At 38.7% G+C, this 18,323-nt stretch overlaps 1 protein-coding gene across 1 annotated transcript; it reads left to right on the top strand.

The window, feature by feature from the left end:
• The first annotated feature begins 2,949 nt into the window (after nucleotides 1-2,949).
• On the top strand, nucleotides 2,950-16,675 carry crb2a (crumbs cell polarity complex component 2a). The gene is made up of 14 exons (XM_051676955.1): nucleotides 2,950-2,961; nucleotides 5,012-5,057; nucleotides 5,638-6,297; nucleotides 7,123-7,318; nucleotides 7,761-7,900; nucleotides 8,776-8,946; nucleotides 9,202-9,315; nucleotides 9,473-10,438; nucleotides 11,662-12,242; nucleotides 12,582-12,747; nucleotides 13,697-14,564; nucleotides 14,685-14,801; nucleotides 15,364-15,490; nucleotides 15,626-16,675. Exons 1-14 carry the CDS (start codon nucleotides 2,950-2,952, stop codon nucleotides 15,845-15,847), a joined length of 4,386 nt encoding a protein of 1,461 aa, XP_051532915.1. The 3' UTR covers nucleotides 15,848-16,675.
• The last annotated feature ends 1,648 nt before the right edge of the window (nucleotides 16,676-18,323 follow it).

Genomic DNA, 18,323 nt, shown 5'->3' with positions numbered 1-18,323 from the left:
AGTTTTGAATGAAACTCATCACCGCTGTTTTGCTCAGGTGTTCGAGTAGTAACACTTACAACTTGTGTGTACCATGTACCTACATCAGGCCCTCCAATTTCAGCAGGAATAGACATTTCAGAAACCTTGCTAACTGTTTCAATTAAGACAAACTGCTGCTGTTTAGTCATATCAGAACGACGGCCACGCACTTTGCACCTACTCATGCCTAAAATGGAATCAAGCACATGGTATACAATCCTGTCTTCACAGTCTGAAGGTACATTACTTAAGATAATTGCATTCTCAAATGCAACATTCTTCTCACTACACCAAGCAATGACCTCACTTACATCCATATTTCTCATCTGTGTCTTTAAACAATGTGTCTGTAAATAGAGATAATAGCTGTTAAGCCTTAACGCCCTTGTACACTTTGTCAATAGAATTCTAAAAAAAATTCACAGTTTGCACATAAATCACTCCAAATTATCAAAGAAGACAGTAAATTCAGTTTCTAGAAAGAAAGGGGGGAGGGGGAACAGTCTGAAAGATAATCCCGGACGAGCCCCCACAAATGTAGCCCTCTCACCAATGCACTGGCTCAAAATACAAGTATGTCTAGGGGAAATTCAAACTAAAAAAAAAACTACGGGTGAGAGGCACATCTAAATTTACTTTAGTCATAAAGAGTATTTATTAACCAAGTAATGTCTAATAATTAAATACAACCCAGGACCTTCAGATTTTTACTGTTTAATATCTAATGTTAAATTTGGAAATAACTTCGTAGATGAACCACTGTGCCCACATTACATCGTGTAAACCCCAATCTCAACCAAATTTACTCAGATATCCCCTTCAACCTCCCCCTTTCTCTGCAGAAAGATCACAGGAGATTAAAATACTACAACACTATTTATTCTTTTGACTTTTTTTCCTCTTATTTCCCTTTGAAACTGAAGCAACTAATAACACTGTTAATTGAAATCAACACATATGAAACAAAAGAACTTTAAAAATAAATAAATTCAAATGAGTGATCACATGGAATACAAATTTCACACTAAATATGAAACATTCAGATTCACATTATACTCAAAATAAAATACATTCCCAAACAAAAAAATAAAAAAAAGAAAATTACCCAGCTGGGATTTATGTCTCTTGTAGGCGCGCAAGGTAAGAGCTCAAATTAATGTGTTAGCGAAGAGTTAGGATTACTCACAAGATCCCACAAGAAAGCGATTCCAAAAACAACACAGTACCAGATTTGAAGATGCACCAATGAAATGATCAGCAGATCCAGTCGTCCATGCATCCAACACAAACCATCTCTTCCAAAGATGAATCGGATGACATGTCCAGGCAAATCCTCCATCTTGTAGATAGGCCCGATCAGCACAGGCCATGAAAGCATGTCGGTCTCTCCTAATAAATCGCTCCACATTCACTCAGTCATCCCTTGAGCTCCGAACACTTCAACCATTTCTTAACACTTTAATGTAAAATAAAACACGGGTATTGTCTCTCTTCCGAATACTTTCACAGATGAAACAAAAAAAAAACAAGATAAACTGCGACACTCTCTTGGAGCGTTGCGCACGCACACACTTTAGGTTCACGCAACTGTTGAATATAAACTATAATTTTTGAGCTCAGCGTCTTGTCGACACTCAGTTCCTCCCATCAACAGTCTTTAAACTGTTCAATGTTTCTACTTTCAAATCAAATCCTTTACTTTTTCTCAGTCTTTAGACACTACATGTGCGTACCCTTTTCTCTTGCTTCTTGCACTCCCGAACTCTCTAGAAAAATCTCCTCTTTTTTCTCTCGTGACCCCGCCCCTTGAACTCTAGGGGTCAGATTATAAACACTTCATTTCTAAACAATTTAAAGGTATCTCCTAAAATACACCTTCCTATTATTTCTACCACTTCCACATAAATTTTAAACTTTTAAACATAAAATGACAAATATAAAATTACAAACCAAAAATAAACAACAAACACCTTTTTTTTTTTTTTAACCCTTTTAGACAGTGTTACAAAACGCATTAGTGAAAAATAATTTTGTATACCCAAATTACAAAAAATTGTAAAGATTAAAACCTTTAAAGTTATGGAAGAACAATGAATAGACTACTAATAGATTTAGTAGGGCTCTACATAACTATACCTTTAAATGTTCCTGCGGTGTGCAGTAAAAGTACAAATATTCCATGAGGTCTCTCAATTAGTATAAGCAGGACATTAAATCTGCATGTGTAATAATTATAGAAGATTCATGAAAATGTTTAAAATGTTTGTTTAAAATCAGATTAAATGTCATTAAGGTTGCCACCTGTCCCGTATTTAAAGATGAAAATGATACGTCCCGTTTTGAATCAATATCAGTCGGATAGCGAAAACGTTAAATGTTCAAACATTCCCATTCGTATTTTTCAATTTAGAAGGTGACAGTATAGGATGTGACACCACAAGCTGCTGAAACTGCTTGAGATTTCATGTTAACTATTCATGTGTGTGTTCAGATTCAGTGCTCTCCCATGGTCTTAAGTCTTGGGATCTTGCACATGTTTACTGCTCAGAGTGTCCCTCCATGTGTGTGTGTCTCTTTCTCAGGTAATCAGGTGTAAAAAGATTAAACTAAAGCTATTTGAGGAACAGCAATCAGATATTAAATCTACTTTGGCAGTGTAAAGCTCCTTTTTTTCCTACCATGCCAATAAAGCTATTTGAATCTATTAACCTTCTCTGATTGCTCTCTCTCTCTCTCTCTCTCTCTCTCTCTCGCAAACACACACACACACACATTTGTTTTTATATCATTGTGGGGACCTCCCATTGACTTCTGTTGTACTCAATATTAAGCTTATTAATGGTGCTTGTTAAGGCAAGCATCACTATTATTATTGCTAAACATTACACTTGGCATGTAGCTTGTCTGTTTGTGGTGCATACATGAATGATGCCTCAGATCGTGAGGCTTGATGAGGATATGTGTGCTATTACTTTGACTGGACTTATGATTTAAAACAGGCAAACAAATCCCATAGACTTACATTAAAGGAGGGACTCGAGTCATATCTAGGGACCAGAATATTATAGAGACTTGGGGTTGGGCTCTTTTGAATTTTGGCTAGTAAGCAGTTAAACAGAACACCCTAGCAACTACATGGCAACAGCTTGGCAACCACCCACAACACTGCATCATGACCACCACTCAAAATTTCTTCAGAAAATGTAAACATCTAGTTATAATAATGATAGACAAACTCAAACCCTAAACTTTTAGCATTTAATTTTTTTGTACATGCAAATAATCATTTTTTGTACTGATGCTGTTTGGAGAGCTAAGAGAAGTAGGCTGTGAACTACACACACGCCATCAATGCTTCACCCATTGCTCTATCGCATTTTAACAAAACGCTGCTCCGTTTCTGCTACGTTGCCCTTCTACACTCACACACATCCCTGAACAACTGCATACACATGGACAGACACACACACACACACACTCGCACAACACCTCATTCCTTATGCTCATTCATTAATATCTTCCGCCTGTATGAATATTTGGGATAAAGGCGTGATCAAAGGGGCCAGGGCAGCAAAGTGGAGAAGAGAAGGTGGGGGTGTGTAGTTTATGGAGACAAGGGGCCCCACGTGGGTTAAGGATGTGTGGGCCACTCTAATGGATCCGAGTTGGACGTACAGTGGGGGTAGGGGGTCGAGGTCAGGCAGATAAGAGGAATTTGAAATGACTCAAAGAGCTCTACTACGATTGGTCTGTTTGTACCAGAAAATCCCCATGACTGTGCTGTGTCTCATTCTGTTCACAAAACGATACACACGCAGATGTATAACCAAAATATGCAGTTCACTCAAAAAATATCAACAAACTCAAGCATGTTAGGTTAAGACATTCATGAACAGACTAGTCAATTAGTGGTTTTCACTACTGACATTAATATTTTTACTGGTGGTGGCTTTAAAGGGAGATGCATTTCTCAAATTAATTAAGAGATGCAACTTCTTGGAAAGCATTTTTGCATGATGATAGCTTGCTGTGCTTAACAGTGAATAACATGGTAAAACTCTCTGCAAGACGGTTAGTCTCTTTATTGCTTTAGGTTTAGTCATTTTATGTGCTGCTGTTAGAGCAATCAACTGACGAAGCTCAACGATATCAGCAATACATTTCAAGCCAATCACTGTCAGATGTTAAATACTCTACTGTGAGTAATGTTACCATATGATGTAGAAAGATTAAAGTCTTTTGTTGATTCTGTCTGACACTGCTTAAATAAATAGTTGCAGTAAAAAAGTTTTAAACTGCTTGATGTTGTGAACTAAATATGTACCCGCAATATTATCTTGCAGTTCTGCACTTCTGAATGAGCAGCGCCCTTAAGCACTCTGAGTATATTGAAGCGCATCATTCTACGTTAAGGATGCGTTGAAGCGGTTTTGTGCCACTCTGTATTGGAGCCTTTCTTATTTCTTACTTTTCTTACTTTGATAGTTTTGTGCAATATAATTTTATGTATTAACCTATTTATATGTTGAATATCCATTCATTACCATGTTGAAGTGCTACTCTTAGCGTCTGTATATCCCTTTGAAACACGTCTGATTGGGGTCACGTGAACATAACAGAGCCTAATTATACATTACCCTTAAAACAGACTAGGCATTCAAACAACCGACCGACTAGTCGATTATGAAAAATGATAGTTTTGCAAATCCTTTTTAGAGGCTCGTTATAATCACAGATGGGCCTGTTTTTGTAAGGCTGACTTTGAAGAGATTCTCTCTCTTTATTCCTCTGCGTCAGTCTGTCTCTCCTAGGATTAAGGCTGAGGGTCAACAGTCTGTTATTAACCGATTTTAGTCTTACACTCATAGCCAGTAATGTATTTGTAGGCCTATGTGTGTGTGTTTATTGATGGGAAAGGATAAACACTACACCGAAATATGCCTTACATTTGTTTCTGATCCTGTGCCCCTCTTTCATTTTGTCGGTAAAGACAAGTTTTAAAACAAATCTTATTTTAAATTTACTGACGAAAATGAGTTGTGCTTTCCTGTGCAAAACTTGCCAGCATGCTAATAGGGTGTTGGGTGTGGTTCCCAGAGCATTCCTAAAGTGTTCTGAGTCACATTCCTATGCGGTTGCTAGGGTATTCTGGGTGGTTGCTAAGGCATTGGTAAGGGGCTGCTTACCAACCTAAATGAAAAATGCCAACTCCTAAGTCTCGATGATATTCTAATCTAATGGCTCGGGTTCCTACTTCAATGTAAATCTATGGTAATTTTTATGGTATTATGGTAATTCTGATCACTTGGAAAGGTAATAGCGCATTTTTCTCAACAAGCTGCAGGATTTGAAGTAGCATTCACGTACGTAGCACATATGGTGCAGGAAGAGTTAAGAACCAAATACTTAGGGTTAGGGATTAGTTAAAATCCCTAACGTTAAGTATGAGTAATAGTAATAGGGATGCTTGCCTTAGTAAACAGCACTAATAATGAAATCATAATAATGACACTGAAAATGAAATTTTAGTCATTGTAATTAATATTGTGTGTCCGGTTAGAGAAAAGCATCACTAAGAGACACAATACTGAATCTCTCCCATCTCTCTTTCTGCAGGTATATTCTGTTCAGGATCATCTGAATTGTGTGCATCATCTCCTTGCCAAAATGGGGCGACTTGTGTGGATACGATGGACGGCTATGTGTGTCTGTGTTCAAGGGAGGGTGTTCGGTACATGGGGAAGGACTGCGAAGAGCTATATGATGCATGTGTGTTTGTTAAATGTGAAGGGTGTGTGAGCGAACTGGGCACTGAGCACCACACCTGCCCAGGGGACGTAAACGAGTGTGAAAGTGGACCATGTGTAGGTGCGCTCTCCGAGTGTGTGGATGAACTTAATGGCTACAGGTGCCTGTGCCCACCTGGTTTTGGAGGAGAGGACTGCAGTCATCAAATCACAGACTGCATCGATGATCCCTGCCTCAACAACGGCACCTGCAAGCGGGTAGTGGATGGATTTGAGTGTACTTGTTCAAGTGGTTTTAGTGGTGAGATCTGCGAAGAAGATCTGGATGAGTGTGCGTCACACCCCTGTCAGAACGGCGCCATTTGTCTGGACGGGGCCAACATGTATCACTGCTTCTGTGTACCGGGATACCAAGGACACAACTGTGAGATTGACATCAACGAGTGTGCATCCCGACCTTGCTGGAACAATGGGACCTGTATTAATGAGAAAGACCGGTACATTTGTGAATGCTTTCTGGGATATACAGGTAAATTTTTGTGTGTGTGTGAAGTGTGTAATTTCTGCACCACCAAACAGAATTGCCAAAAAATATACGTTATAAAACAGCTTTCCGAATACAATTAAAGATTTTTACCTTTTTTTTAATTATCCCACCTAAATTTTGATGGTGAAAACGTAAAATAAAATAAAATATACACTTTCACATTTCACATTTAGGTTTTGTTAATTTTATTTTATTAAAGATTACTCAGTTCAATGAAATTTTGCCATGAATTTGAAATGTGTAAATCAAAAAAAAAATAAAAAATGTTTTGCGTGTATAAACTGCAGTGTCCAACTTTTTTGAAGGTGGATCATGTGAGCTTCACAGTCTTCACTCTTATTGGTAGTCACTGCTCAGTTGCATAATGTTGAAGTCTGCTCAAAGCTGTTGCATTGTCAACAGTCACTGTAACTCTTTTCACCTGTAATCGCCATGTCTCATTGAAAATATATTACTTTGATTTCTTTGTTGCTGCAAAATATTTTCAGTGTGAACGCTCCTTGATAGTCCCTAATCTGTGTTTGTTTTGTTATGGTATAATTTGGAGAACTATGTTCTATATTTGGTGATGTGGCTTAGTGGTTAAAGATCTGGCCTGGTAACCCAAAGGTTGCAGGTTCAAACCCCAATGTGGTTTGGCCACTGCCTTTGTGCCCTTGAATGGAACTTGTTGCTTGGATTGTCCCTGTAGTAAACCTAATTAAAGTTGCTTTGGCAACTTAACAGCAAATAACAAAATGTTTCAGTGGCTGTGTGTTAATTAGCATGTGATTTATGAGTCACGTATTGTGCTCTGAATTTCTGTAGGGGTGAACTGTGAGCTGGAGATTGATGAATGTGAGTCAAACCCCTGTCAAAATGGGGCCTCTTGCCACGACCTAGTTAGGCTGTACACCTGTGACTGTGTTCAGGGATTTGAAGGTCCCGACTGTGAGATCAATATCGATGATTGTGAGAGTGATCCATGCCAGAATGGAGGAGTCTGCCATGATCTCATCGACAGGTAAGAACACTCTCTCTGCAAAAATGATTTCTTAAAGGGATAGTTACCTCAAAAATGACCATTCTACCATTAACATGTGGTTCACAGCCTGTGTGACTTGCTTCAGCGAAACATAAGTCACCTTTCACTTTCATGGCAGATATTTTTATTTTGTCTTTCTGCACCATCAGTTTTTTAAACTTGATTTTAGTATACAAGTGAAGAAATTGCTAGTTCATTAAGACAAAATACTCATAGTCGAGAGACTTGCATTAACTGAAAACTATCTAAATATCTTGTGCAGTGTTGCTTCTCAGGTCAATTAATCTTGTTTTAAGGATTTTTTGATATTTTTATTAGAAAACAGGACAAAAATATTCATTAAGAATATGATTATTGCAGTACAGATATTAAAGGAAAGTGCTTCCATACTGTCTGATTCTATGTGTTTGTTTGTGTGCAGTTATGAGTGTCAGTGTGAAGGCACTGGATTTATGGGAGACCACTGTGAGGAGGATATTCCTGAATGTGCATCAGATCCATGCCAACACGGAGCAACTTGTCTGGAGGGCATTAATCATTACAGCTGTACCTGTTGGCCAGGTAGCAATTGTTAAGGAGTATCCTTTGTCCAGATAATACACACTTTATTTACATTTTTAATCTAACTTTGCATACAATTATGTGTTATTATAGTTAACAAAGACTAAATAAAAAAAGCTGGTAACACTTTACAATAAAGTTCCATTCGTTAACATTAATTAATGCATTAGGTGTCATGAACTAACAATGAACAATATTTTTTACAGCATTTATTAATCTTTGTTCATGCTTGTTAACAAAAATACAATTGTTCATTGTTAGTTCATATTAGTTCAATGTGCATTAACTAATGTTAACATATGCTACATTTGATTTAAAAAATGTATTACTATATGAAGAAATGAGCATTAACCAGGATTAATAAATGCTGTAAAAGTATTGTTCATTGTTAGTTCATGTTAACTAATGTTAACAAATGGAACCTTATTGTAAAGTGTTACCAAAATTTTCGTTACTGATATAACAATGTATTTGGAAAACAGAAGCTAAAAAAACTAACTACATTAAAATCTAAATGATCAAAATGTATTTTAGTTTCTGATATACAGTATATTATAAAATTTGAAAAATTCCACTAGATAGCAAGAACACTAGACAGCCCTGAGAAATTAAACAGTGTTAAACATAATTCAGTTATATTAGTTAATGCAGCCCTGAAGTAGATACTACAGCTAAAATATAAAATAAATATTATGAAAAACTAAAACTAAACTGAAACTAAGAAATACTGAAAAAACTAAGACTAACAGTCATAAAGTGAAAACTAATGAAAAAAAAAAACTAAATAGAAAGGACAAATAAAAAATTAAATCAAAATTCAAATAAAATAAAAATTAAATATATAAAACTATAATAACCCTGATGTGTGTTTGTAGGTTTTGAGGGCAACAACTGTGAATTGGATATAGATGAATGTGCTGATGCTCCCTGTGAGAATGATGGCAAATGCTTTGAGAAGTCAAATCCAGATCACTGGGTAACAGACTGGAAGTTCACCTATGCAACAGTCGCTGGTTACATCTGCCAGTGCCAACCAGGATATACAGGTACCGCTAACATACACACACAGAGTTGTACACGTAAAACAATACAACACAACCATGCTACTCTGCAAAAAGTAGTACTTCCACATTTTATCATAGTTATGACCTAAATCTCTCAGCTATGTTCTCTCCTGTTTCAGACGAGGCTTGGCTCAACTGTGCTTAGCAAAATGGATGCAAAATCTGAAAGTGAATAGGTGCTGGAGTGTGTTTTTGAATAGGGCTTTTTCATACTGTTTGCTTATTTGTTTTCCCCAGGAGAGAACTGTTCAGTAGACATAAACGAGTGTGAGTCTAAGCCGTGTCACAACGGAGGAAGCTGTGAGGACATGGTAAATGGATACATGTGTTTGTGCGCGGAGGGGTTCGCAGGTTAGATTCATAAAATAATGCTTTCTGTTTTATATTCTTTTAAAAAAAATAGTATGCATTATAAAGTATATACTACACACAGTATTTAATTAGTTGTAAGTTACTATTTAGTACATAGTCTTTGTATGTTATGTTTACTTTGGTTTTTCTTTCTCAGGTTTGGAGTGTGAGGTCAATATAGACGAGTGTGAGAGCGCCCCCTGCCTGAACGGAGGTGTATGTGAAGATGGAATTGCTAAATACAAGTGCCACTGTGCAGAAGCCAAAGAAGGACTCCTGCCCTGGGGTGGACCCCAGTGCAGCGTGCAACTGCTTGGTTGCATTGAGCACGTATGCCAAAATGGCGCCACCTGCCAGCCACGGTTTGACAGAGAGGCACATGGACACACCTGTCTTTGCCCACCTGGTTTCTACGATGATGTCTGCTCTACACCCACCACATTCTCTTTCTCCTCACCAAGTTTCTTCTTGTTTGAAGTGCCACCACTTCGCAGAAGGAGAGACACGGAACACTGGCGCACCCTGAAGGTCAGTCTGCGCTTTCGCACCACACTGCCTGATATGCTGCTGTTCTTTCGTGGAAGTACTGAACTCTTTGTGTGCCTGGAGATTGTTGGGGGTGAGCTGCATACCAGGGCAGTGTCAGGGACTGGGGAATCACTGGAGGAACAATTGCCAGGCCTTGTAAGTGATGGGGATTGGCATGAGGCTACTGTGAGCATTGATGAACAGGCTAAAAAGCTTGTGCTACAAGTTAAAGGTCCAGGATGTGACAACCAAGCATGCAGAGCTGAAGACAAGCTACCAGATGACCATGGACCATTCCTGCACCATGAAGGACTTACAAAGGTATATGTGGGTGGAGTACCAGAGGAGTATCTGGAGTTTACCTTGACTGGCCATGGCTTTTTGGGCTGTATGGAGGACCTACAGGTGGATGGTCATCCTGTCCTGCCCCATGATCTGGGTGATGAGGAAGTGAGTATAGAGGTGGGCTGTATGAAGACAGAATGGTGCCAGGTGGACCAACACCCCTGTTCTCAACATGGGCATTGCATCGACCTCTGGACGAGCTACCAATGTGACTGCTACAGACCACATCATGGGCACGACTGCAGCCAAGGTCTGCATGTACATGCTCATACACTTACACTAATAGTCCTGGAACAACATTCCTGTGAAAGAAACTTAGTGCTAACTCTACCCCTACCAAGTGATTATCTTGTCAACGGAATTACTGATGAAAACTTATGCATCAAGACATTAAACAGTTTTGCTGTTGACGAAAATATGATGAGAAAAAAACAATTGCTATATTTTTACAATGCTTTTAGAGGAAGGAAAATCTAAAATGAATACAGTTGATTCAAATAATCCAATCATAGTAAATTGGGGATCGATCGATCGATCGATCTCTCTCTCTTTCTCGTCCCCGGCTGATTCAGCACCAGGCACGCACCCTCACGGCCCGGCCACGCCCTCCTCCTCGTCACATTTATATAGAAAGCATAAATGTGAAGTATTTAAGTTGAATGAAACAGCCTACTTCACATTATGCTTCATAATCTGTAAAATTTGTCATAGATTACTCAGTTTAGTTTGATGGAAATTTGTCAAACAAATCAAATGCTTAACTAAAAGTTAAAATATTTGGTTAGTTTTGTCTGTTATAATTTAACACATTTTTGAAATTTTGCATATTATCATCAACTTAAATGTTATTTTCACCAGTATTTGCCTAATATGTCATTTCAGTCCAAAATTAACTAGAAAAATAATGGATAAGACTTGATGAGATGTGAACAATAAAAAAAAAAAAAAACTATTTTATCAAAAGACAAAAGCTGTTACTAAAAAAGGTTGATAGGGTTAGCCGTAACCATAACCTCTAACCCCTAACCCTAGTCCAAAATTGACTAAAAATGTATGGATATGACATGGTGAGATATGAACTGAAATTAAAAGACAATTTTAGAAAAAGACAAAAGCTATGAGACAAAAAAAAAATCTATAAGAATTAGCATTGTGCCTACCCCTAACTTAAACCTACCCCTCAAAATTGACAGAAATATTAGGTTTTTAAGAATAGACCCTTACTCTAAACCCTAAACCTAACCCTAAAACCTGATTGGTTGTTATGAATGTTATTCCAGGACCAACAATGTTGTTAATCCAGCAACATTTGCGACTTAGCAAAATCACAGTCACCAGTTGACTTGCTCCTATGATACTGTAATGAGTAAGCCCAACATAAATATATATTGGCCATTTTCATCAAACTCGATACTAAATAAAATATGTAATGCCTTATTTCACTTTCTCTTTCTATTTTTCCTTTTCTCTCAGAGTACCCCTCATATACATTCAGTCACAGGGACTCCACAAGCTTTCTTGCATTTGAGCTGCTGTCTGATATCGGCAAGAACTTCACTGTGTCATTCTTCCTGCGATCACTCAAGATGAGTGGAATGTTACTTCAGTTACGTAGGGCAGGGCTTCAGGGCACAGAAGGGGAGGATCCTTACTTTACCATCTTCCTGAAAATGGGACGAGTGCATGTGACCTCTGTGGCTGAGGCACCTGTTTTATCATCACCAGTTTTTGTCTGTAATGGAGAAAAACTACTGCTGCATGTAGACGTACAAGAAGGCCAGGTGTTCTTCAATCACGGAGGGTTGCGCTATGGACTTGGCTCACTGCCTGAACTGGAAGTTTTGGGTGGAGACCTGGTGTATGTGGGTGGGGTCCCAGGTGAAGAGGATGTAACTGAGTGGGGGGGTCACTTTAAGGGCTGCTTGCAGGATCTGAGACTAGATGATGTGTATCTGGATGGGGAAACATGGAATGAAACCCTTAGAGAGACTGTTTATATCTCCAGTGATGCAGAAAATGTACGACCTGGATGTGTCAGTGATGACACATGCAAGGTATGTAGACACACACAAATACATCCATTCCATTCAATCCATATAGAGTGGCCCAAAAAATTTATTTTAACACTTAAAGGAACAGTACACCCAAAAATAAACATTCTATCATCATATACTCACACTCATATTGTACCAAACTCATATGACTTTCTTTCCTCCATTGAACACAAAAAGAGATATCAGGCAGAATGTTAGGGACCTATATGTATTGCAATGAAATTCATACATTTTTATGTGTGTCTTAAGTGTCGAATACATTTTGGGGCTATTTTATATTTATAATTATAATAAGAAAAGGCTGTGTAGTTTCTGTAAAAGGGTTTTATTTGTTTTCAGGTGCAGCCCTGCTTGAATGGTGGTGAATGTACAGTCACATGGAATGACTTTACATGTTCCTGTACACGAGATTTCACTGGAAAAACGTGTGAAACCAGAGTTTGGTGTGTGAGCGACCCATGTGTGAATGGCGGGCGCTGCGTGGATCTGTTCGATGGTTTTGAGTGTATGCTTATTTGAATTTTATCTCTGCTCTAAAAACATCTTAAAACATCTTAAACCAGCCTAAGATGATTTGTTCAGCTCAGTTGCAAAAAACCTCATAAGTTAAGAAAACCCTTAGTCACAATACCCTTACAATTATAACTAAGGGTATTCTTAATTTAAGGAGTTTTTTGCACCTTCTTGGTCTTATCTGGTTAACTCTGGTTTAATATGGTCTCTCAATCTGGCTAAGCTGGTGCTCAGCTAGTTTTTGTGGGGCCAGATGGTTTCAGAAACCAAATCCGTCTAAAACCAGCAAATTGGCCAGCCAGACCAGGCTGGGAGATCAGCTAAGACCATCCAACAATTTTAGTCTGGTTTTTGCAGCTTTTTCAACAGGGATTCTACCAAACACCTGTCACATACACACATGCAGACCAACTTATAAAATGTATATGATTCATTGTTGCTTTCACACACATGCATACTCTTTAAAAACAAAGTCACTCCAGCACATCAAGTGCTTTTGACAGTTTTCTCATCACTTTAGTACGACAGTGTTTTAGTACAAGATTTCGAGAATAAAGTTCTAACATTATGAGAATAAAGTCGTAATGTTTTGGTATTATAAAGTCATAATGTTTTTAGAATAATACAAGAATAAAGTCAAAGTTTTGCAAATAAATCTGTAACATTGCAAGATGAAACTACTCATATTTTGAGAATCATAGCATTATGAGATTAAATAAAGTCGCAAAGTAATGAGAATAAATTCTTAAAATTAGGAAATTGTTACAACCTTATTTTCGGAATGTTCGATTTTAACTAGAAACTCCTGTAGGCAGATTATGAAATTTAGAATTATTAATCATGTTTGAATGTTGACAATCCACTATTAAATGCATCAAATGCTAACAAAACTAGTTGCATAAATTGCAATAATGCATTTGTATTACTTTTTCTCTTTCCAGGTATTGCTAATGCAACTTTCGACAACACTCCGCTTCACTACAGTGCAAAAGGATCTCTAGTTGCCCCAGTTGAAAATGTTACTATGGAACTGCGAACGAGGCAGGTAAACGGTGTTCTACTGCGCGCGTGGAGAGGGGCTGAGCTTTTCCTGATTGGCCTGTTGGACTCAAGCATTTTGGTGGAGCTTCATAACGAGAACATGGAACCAGTGATCTTCTCTGGGCAGAGACACATTGCCGATGGCAACTGGCATCACCTGCTGGTTGCCATGGCCCAGCCAGACCGCGATACATCGCCGTGGGTCATTTTGGTGGACGGCATCATTGATGGCAGCAGTGCCCCGTTGCTAGCTGGTAGTCTGCATTTTCTTAAAGACAGATCAAGTGAGGTGGCATTGGCAGAGATATATACAGGATGTTTAGGCACTGTGAGAGTGGGCGGGGTCAACATTCCATTTGTAGACAACGTCAAACCACCACAAACATCACGGTTTTGGCGCCGACAGGACGAGCGTGTGCACATAGGGTGCTTTGGAGCTCCGGTATGCCACTCTCATCCCTGCAGGCATGGTGGCACTTGTGTAGATCTCTTCAATATGTTTGGATGCCAGTGCCCATCTGGCTGGGAAGGGGCCACCTGTGAGAAGGAAACAGATGAGTGTGCTTCGGAACCCTGTGTCCATGGCAAGTGCAAGGACAAGTTGAATGGGTTTGACTGCATGTGTCACCTAGGCTATACTGGACCGACATGCTCAGAAAATGTAGACGACTGCAAAAGGTCACAATGTAAGAACGGAGGAACCTGCATGGACGGAGTTAACGACTACACCTGTTACTGTCCACCAAAGTACAGCGGAACACGTTGCCAGTGAGTGCTCACTGATTTCAATGACAAAACACTGAACCATTGAGATTCCATTCCAATCTGATTGGGACTGTTTTATTTCCAAGTGTTGGGGGTTTATGTATTTGTGTTCTTGTGCATCAGGTTTAACTACCCTCCTCTAAAGTGTGAGCTGGACGTAGAGTGTGAAAATGATGGCGTTTGTCGTGACACTCAATGGGGGGCAAACTGTACCTGCTCTCCAGGATTCACAGGAGAGAGGTGGGATTAATACTAACGGACACATATATTAGCAAAGCATACACATTTAATGTGTCTGTAATTTGAATTTCTCATTTGTTAGCACTAAACATGAAGAAGGTAAATCCAGCAACTCTGTGCTCTGAACAATTCTCACCTCAACAAATTGCTGTTACACCAGATTAGCTACTTGGCATCAAAGGAATATTCCGGGTTCAATGCAAGTTAAACTCAGTCGACAGCATTTGTGGTATAATGTTGATTATCTCAAAAATGTATTTTGATTCTTCCCTCCTTTTCTTTAAACACAGTAAAAATCAAGGTTACTGAGAGGCACTTAAAATGGAAGTGAATGGGGCCAATTTTTGGAAGGTTTAAAGGCAGAAATGTGAAGCTTATAATTTTATAAAAGCACTTACATTAATCCTTCTGTTAAAACTTGAGTATTCTTTCAGCTATAGAGTTGTTTAAATCATCATTTTGGCAGGATAACAGAGTTTATGGTATGTCGTCATGACTTGTATTGAACCTGAAAAATGAACATAAAAAGACTGTGTGTGCATGTTTGCATGTTTTCATTCAGATGTGAGAGCGAAATTGACGAGTGTGCATCTAGTCCATGTCTAAATGGTGGATCGTGTCTGGATCGGCTGAACCGGTTTCAGTGTTTGTGTCCAGCAGGATTCAGTGGCCAGTTCTGCGAAACAAATGTATGTAAAAACACAAATAATCACTCATAACAATGACAATTCTGGTTCAAGTTTGCTGTTTGGTCTGAATATGCACTCTTTTATACAGTACCTTTAAAATGGAATAATACTGAATTTGAATATCTCTCTTTGCAGAAACAGGCTCAGAAAGATCGTATACCATGGCTGGTAATTGTAGTTCCATTGGTGTGTGGCTGTGTGCTCTTGGCGGCGATCGGTCTAATGTTTATGTTGATGACAGCACGCAGGAAGCGGCAGTCAGAAGGAATGTATTCCCCAAGCCAACAGGAAGTTGCTGGTGCACGCCTGGAGATGGACAGTATGCTCAAAGTACCTCCTGAAGAGCGTCTAATCTGACATGAACACACAAACAGATGCATAGACCCTAGTATTATCTCTGTGTGACTTTGTGGAATGACACTGGAACTTTCTGAGACCATTAAGTATTATGGAGCCAAAGTGAGACACAAGTGCTACATCATACATACAAAAATACTACAGCAGCCTGAAGGTGCGAAATATCAGTGAAAGAAGAAATATTCAATGGTAAACTTGAAATCATTAAATAAGGCGGATACTGCAAATTTTCAAAGTGGATAAGGGCTTCCCATTTCTGTTTTCCATCCTTTAGGTAAATACAATAGAACCCATATGCTCACACAAGAGTGAAGGATGTAGACCTATGCCTCTGGACTTGAACCAACAACTGTCTCAAGTCCAAACAGTTGAACTTGGGCTTGAAGTGATTCTTTACCTCATTGCTACAGTATGCCCGAACTGCTTTGTCATGGTATTATCCCTAGGAAATAGGGGTGAAGCTTACTTTAAAGTCGGCCTGGGGAATTCTAAATCTTCACATATCTATGTTCTAGCATTTTCCTTTTTCACGCTCTCATTTCAGAACACTCAACTTCAATACCTGGATTACAGTAACTCCAAACATTCAGCTCTCACTCTCAGCTCTTATGCTGTATTCCATTAAACTTGGAAACTCAGAATTTCCAACTTCCTACTTGGAAAAGAGCAATAACATGCCTCCTGAACTTGGACTTCCAACTTGGAAACTCATGTAGAAATCTATAACTCAGATTCCGCCAAGATGTGGATGTATGACTTCACTTGAATATAGCAGTACAAGATACACCGATCAGCCACAACATTAAAACCACGTGCCTAATATCGTGCCACCAAAACAGCGCCTATCCACATCTCAGAATAGTATTCTGAGATGCTATTCTTCTCACTACAGTTGTACAGATCGGTTATCTGAGTTACCGTAGACTTTGTTAGTTCGAACCAGTCTGGCCATTCTCTGTTGACCTCTCTCATCAAAAAGGCATTTCCATCCACAGAACTGCCCCTCACTGGATGTTTTTTTTTTTGTTTTTGGCACTATTCTGAGTAAATTCTAGAGACTGTTGTGCCTGAAAATCCCAGGAGATCAGCAGTTACAGAAAAACTCAAACCAGCCTATCTGGCATGGTCCAAATCATTGAGATCACATTTTTTCCCCATTCTGATGGTTGATGTGAACATTAACTGAAGCTCCTGACCCGTATCTGCTTGATTTTTTTGCACTGCACTGCTGCCACATGATTGACTGAATAGATAATCGCATGGATGATTGTTGATGCCAGAAGGGCTGGTTTGAGTATTTCTGTAACTTCTGATCTCCTGGGATTTTCACACACAACAGTCTCTAGAATTTACACTGAATGGTGCCAAAAACCACAAAAACATCCAGTCAGGGGCAATTCTGCAGATGGAAACACCTTGTTGATGAGAGAGGTCAACAGAGAATGGCCAGACTGGTTCGAACTGACAAAGTCTACGGAAACTCAGGTCACCGCTCTGTACAATTGTGGTAAATTCATCATCTCAGAATGCTATTCTGAGATACAGGTTGGTGCTGTTTTTGCTGGTTGGCAGCACGAAGGGACCTACACAATATTAGGCATGTGGTTTTAATGTTGTGGCTGATCGGTGTATATGCAGTTAATGATAAACTTTTAAGGGATTAAGATCGAAGACTCAAAACAGACCAGATTTGTTTGCAGACATATGTATGTAAAACACTAAGTGAGCATTTCTTTTGATAATTTTACACCTGCAAAAAAATGCTAGCACTGTATAGCATTGTTTATTCTCTGCAGTTTGGTTGGCAGGAGCAAATCACAATTTGTCGCTTTATACACAATATTCAGTGTGTCAGGGAAATTAATGCTTTACTGGTCAGAAGTCTAAGATATGAAGTAGGAATATCTCACATCAGACTTTGAATGGAACACAGCATAAGACAAGCTCTAAAGAAGCACTAAAAAAGATAAGTGCTTAAAAATAGCGCTAATGAAAAAGAGCCCTAGCATTCTTACTATCTGTGTGTCTTTCACTAGTTTTTCCTTGTTGTAAAAAATTATCTTTGAATATCCATGTCCATAGACGTTTATGATAGGTAACATCACACTAAAATATCATTGAATGATAAACAGGCAACTAAAAGGTATCTAAAACAGGTGCTAATATTGAGATGTTCATGCTAACATCAGTTCAGATCCAAATACCTGCTCATTACAGGGATTCTGTAAAGATTCAAAGACAAGCAAGTACTACTTCCGCTGTTGCTCATCATTTCGAAAGTATTTTTCACAGCATTTGAATGTATGATAATACAGTATCTGTAGCAAGACTGATGCACTAGCTAGCTACTTGCTATATAGGCTACACTGGATCTGATCATCAAAACTAATGCTGCATTCACATCATGTTGGAACTGCTGTAAATGAGTTGTAATTACAAATTGAAAACTCAGGGGCCAGATTAATTAAAACATTTT

This window comes from Myxocyprinus asiaticus, chromosome 38 (assembly GCF_019703515.2).
Source record: "Myxocyprinus asiaticus isolate MX2 ecotype Aquarium Trade chromosome 38, UBuf_Myxa_2, whole genome shotgun sequence".
Taxonomy (NCBI): Eukaryota; Metazoa; Chordata; class Actinopteri; order Cypriniformes; family Catostomidae; genus Myxocyprinus; species Myxocyprinus asiaticus.
Note: the sequence above shows the minus strand (reverse complement) of the source record. Positions and strands in the feature narration are given on the sequence as shown.

Coding starts and splice junctions, on each gene's coding strand:
- crb2a (XM_051676955.1), top strand. Junction 5,058..5,637: donor AAATTTACTGACGAAAATGA/GTTGTGCTTTCC, acceptor CTCTTTCTGCAG/GTATATTCTGTTCAGGATCA. Junction 7,319..7,760: donor TGCCATGATCTCATCGACAG/GTAAGAACACTC, acceptor GTTTGTGTGCAG/TTATGAGTGTCAGTGTGAAG.